Consider the following 2500-nt stretch of genomic DNA (forward strand, 5'->3'; position numbering starts at 1 on the left):
ACCATTGCGCCATAAGGTACGGGCTCCAAATTAACTCCAAATTATCGCAAAAAAAAGTAAGGGGGTGGTCTACCTTCTGAAGGTTTAGTAATAACAACCTAAGACTTCCGCAGACTAATAACGTCACAAAAGTTTTTCTGTTGATGTGGATGACGTATGCGAATGGGGTCACGTGACTTGTTACGACCACAAAATTCAAAATACAAAACGGCAACAGTTTTATATGCTTAAATTTATTTCACTTCGCTACTATCGGTGCGCTCGACTCCGGATCGAGTGGTCCGGGTTCGAGTCCTGGCCGGGGACATTGTGTTGTGTTCTTGGGCAAGACACTTAACTCTCACGGTGCCTCTCTCCACCCAGGTGTATAAATGGGTCCCGGCGAATTTAATGTCGAGGGTAACCCTGCGATGGACTGGCATATCATCAAGGGGGGTATAGAAATACTCCTAGTCGCTTCATGCAACAGAAGCCGGGATAAGCTCCGGCCTAATGGACCACCTGGCTCGTTAGCAGAGTTTACCTTTTTACTATTTAGATTAGTCAAAATGGTAAAGGAAAACGAACTGTGCTTGGCCTTTGTTGAATATGTCTTTAGTTTTGGAAATATACGGCATTTTGTACTAGTTCCCAGTCCCCTATGGAAAGTGATTTCTTTCTCGGACATTTATTTAAAATTATCTTGAAATGTCCAAGCACAGAAATGATGTATCCAATATTGTTAACATCATAAAGGTAAATCCAGCCACCAGTAAATGATAAAAAGGGTTGCCGTTTAGCTGAGAGTTCTGCGGTGAAAATAACTTTGACATGTCACGTGATAATATATCATCCTATACAGCAGTTAAGGTTTCTCATCTTATTGCTGCTAACGATGTCCCATAGTTATTTCGTGTTATATAAAATGGATCAATAGTTAGACCACCCCCTCACTTATTTTTATAAAATAGATCTGGGCCCCGGCCTTAATTCACCTGAGCATGCTCCTCTAGTTTAGATCCATATTAGAGACTCGCACTCCCTAAACTGGACTTTCTTTCTTTACAGTTTGCATTTCAAGATTCAGGTAATTTATTACGTATGAACTGTGCATGTTTGCAAAATAAGATTATTGCTCAATCGCTACTGAACTGCTGGAAGCAAAAATTCCTTGAAAGCGAGCGGTTCTTTTCACGTTTGAACCACTAATAGACCCTTAATTAATACGATTATTCTATGCCCTATCCACACGAAATGTTCATTAGAAAGGTGGGAACTCACATCTTATTTGTTGTGTTTCCTGGTAGAGATAAACTCAAAAATTTTTTCAAACAATTTTTTTTAGAGGAAGTTCAGCGATGAGGCCGCCAGTGAGAAAATAACTTACACCCATGTGTTATCAAAAGGGAGAACAGAAGAGAAACACTATGGTATTTCTTCCCTTTGATTTACTCGTTATGGGTTCACCAGAGGCAGACGACTAAAACTTAATTATTGTGAATTCATTAGCTATAGAACTGTACTAAGTTTCCGACTTATCCTTCCTCCTCCCCCTCGGGTCAATATTTCTTGATACTTTTCGAAAATAATATTTCTCTGGTAAAGCTTTATCTTCAAGGGTACTGAAAAAGTGATCTCTACTCGAGCCACAGCGATGAGTTTGGGGCTAACTGACGACATGTGGTTTTATCTGAATTCGTCTTTTGTTTTTACGGCGGGTTAAAGATTATTAGAGGGTTTCAATGGGGTTAACCGTCAAATGGCCCAAAATTTAACCGTGAACCGTGAAAATCGCAATATTTTTACCGTCAACTGTCAAATGGGCAAGCCAATATTAGCCGTCAAATGTCTCAGATATCCTTAATCAAGCTTAAATGGGTCATGTCATCCTGTTTGTAGATGATTGACGGTTTTCATGTATCACATAAATACATTTATGTGCCAGGTCCTGTAACTTTCTATGTGCAAGTCCGCTTCTAGCCTCGGAAAAACCGGTTAGAAACATATAACTGACTTCCATCTGTAAACACCTCCGGTGTCAAAAACGTCAGTCGTCATGGGTGACTTCGCATAACCCTGCCGATGGTCCAAGGCGTAGACAGGCCAAACACGACGACTATTGGTCTCTAAGATACGAAATTGAAGGACCATCAGAGTTTTCAAGGATCTCCCTTTTCTGTACGAAATATGGAGAGGATTCTCTAAGGGTTGGTTTTGTAGAAGCTGCCAATTGGTGGATAAAATCAGTTTGAGATAAGGCACTGATAGGAGATATTATGTAACCAACGGCAAAATCTTTTTTACGCTTTTTGTTCATCCTTTAAAGCCGACATTCTTCAGATATGGACATATTCACAAATTAGGTTATCTAGATAGCCTCTGTGGCGTAAACTGTGTTTGCACTGTGCGATATTTTCTTCAAATTTGGGCTTTGCCTTTGATGAACCCTTTTCTGACGCCCGGAGGGTGACAGGAGGTGAATTGCATGCACCATTCTCGTCACCAGAGCCTCGGATCGACA

The 2500-nt window shown here is 40.6% G+C and overlaps 1 protein-coding gene across 1 annotated transcript in view; it reads left to right on the forward strand.

The window, feature by feature from the left end:
- Positions 1 to 2500, forward strand: part of LOC138013941 (mutS protein homolog 4-like) — a 24106-nt gene that overhangs the window by 19733 nt on the left and 1873 nt on the right. Inside the window, exons 30-31 of the mRNA XM_068860973.1 lie at positions 1048 to 1066; positions 1325 to 1409. Coding sequence (XP_068717074.1) covers positions 1048 to 1066; positions 1325 to 1409 — 104 coding nt within the window. The remainder of the gene's footprint in view (positions 1 to 1047; positions 1067 to 1324; positions 1410 to 2500) is intronic.

This window comes from Montipora capricornis, chromosome 8 (genome assembly GCF_036669925.1).
Source record: "Montipora capricornis isolate CH-2021 chromosome 8, ASM3666992v2, whole genome shotgun sequence".
NCBI classification, from domain to species: Eukaryota; Metazoa; Cnidaria; class Anthozoa; order Scleractinia; family Acroporidae; genus Montipora; species Montipora capricornis.